At 41.7% G+C, this 379-nt stretch overlaps 1 protein-coding gene across 1 annotated transcript; it reads right to left on the bottom strand.

Moving 5' to 3' along the window:
* Nucleotides 1–5: 5 nt before the first annotated feature.
* LOC106867112 (tubulin alpha-1C chain) lies at nucleotides 6–374 on the bottom strand (the record flags this gene model as incomplete). Its single annotated transcript, XM_014928357.1, has 1 exon — nucleotides 6–374. A coding segment is annotated over one exon (369 nt), but the record flags the coding sequence as incomplete, so codon positions are not given.
* Between the last annotated feature and the right edge of the window lie 5 nt (nucleotides 375–379).

Below are 379 nucleotides of genomic sequence, written 5' to 3'. Positions count from 1 at the left end.
CAGATGTCATAAATAGCTTCATTATCAACCATGAATGCACAGTCAGAATGCTCTAGTGTGGTGTGGGTGGTAAGGATAGAATTATAAGGTTCCACAACAGCAGTTGCCACTTGGGGAGCAGGATAAATAGAGAATTCCAGTTTGGATTTCTTACCATAGTCAACACTTAGACGTTCCATGAGCAGAGATGTGAAGCCAGAACCAGTTCCACCACCAAAACTGTGGAAGATTAAAAAGCCTTGCAAACCAGTACATTGGTCAGCAAGTTTTCGGATCCTGTCCAAAACCAAATCAACAATTTCTTTACCAATAGTATAATGACCTCTGGCATAATTGTTAGCAGCATCTTCTTTGCCAGTTATCAGCTGCTCAGGGTGGA

Source organism: Octopus bimaculoides, unplaced genomic scaffold (genome assembly GCF_001194135.2).
Source record: "Octopus bimaculoides isolate UCB-OBI-ISO-001 unplaced genomic scaffold, ASM119413v2 Scaffold_92136, whole genome shotgun sequence".
In the NCBI taxonomy this organism is placed as follows: Eukaryota; Metazoa; Mollusca; class Cephalopoda; order Octopoda; family Octopodidae; genus Octopus; species Octopus bimaculoides.
Note: the sequence above shows the minus strand (reverse complement) of the source record. Positions and strands in the feature narration are given on the sequence as shown.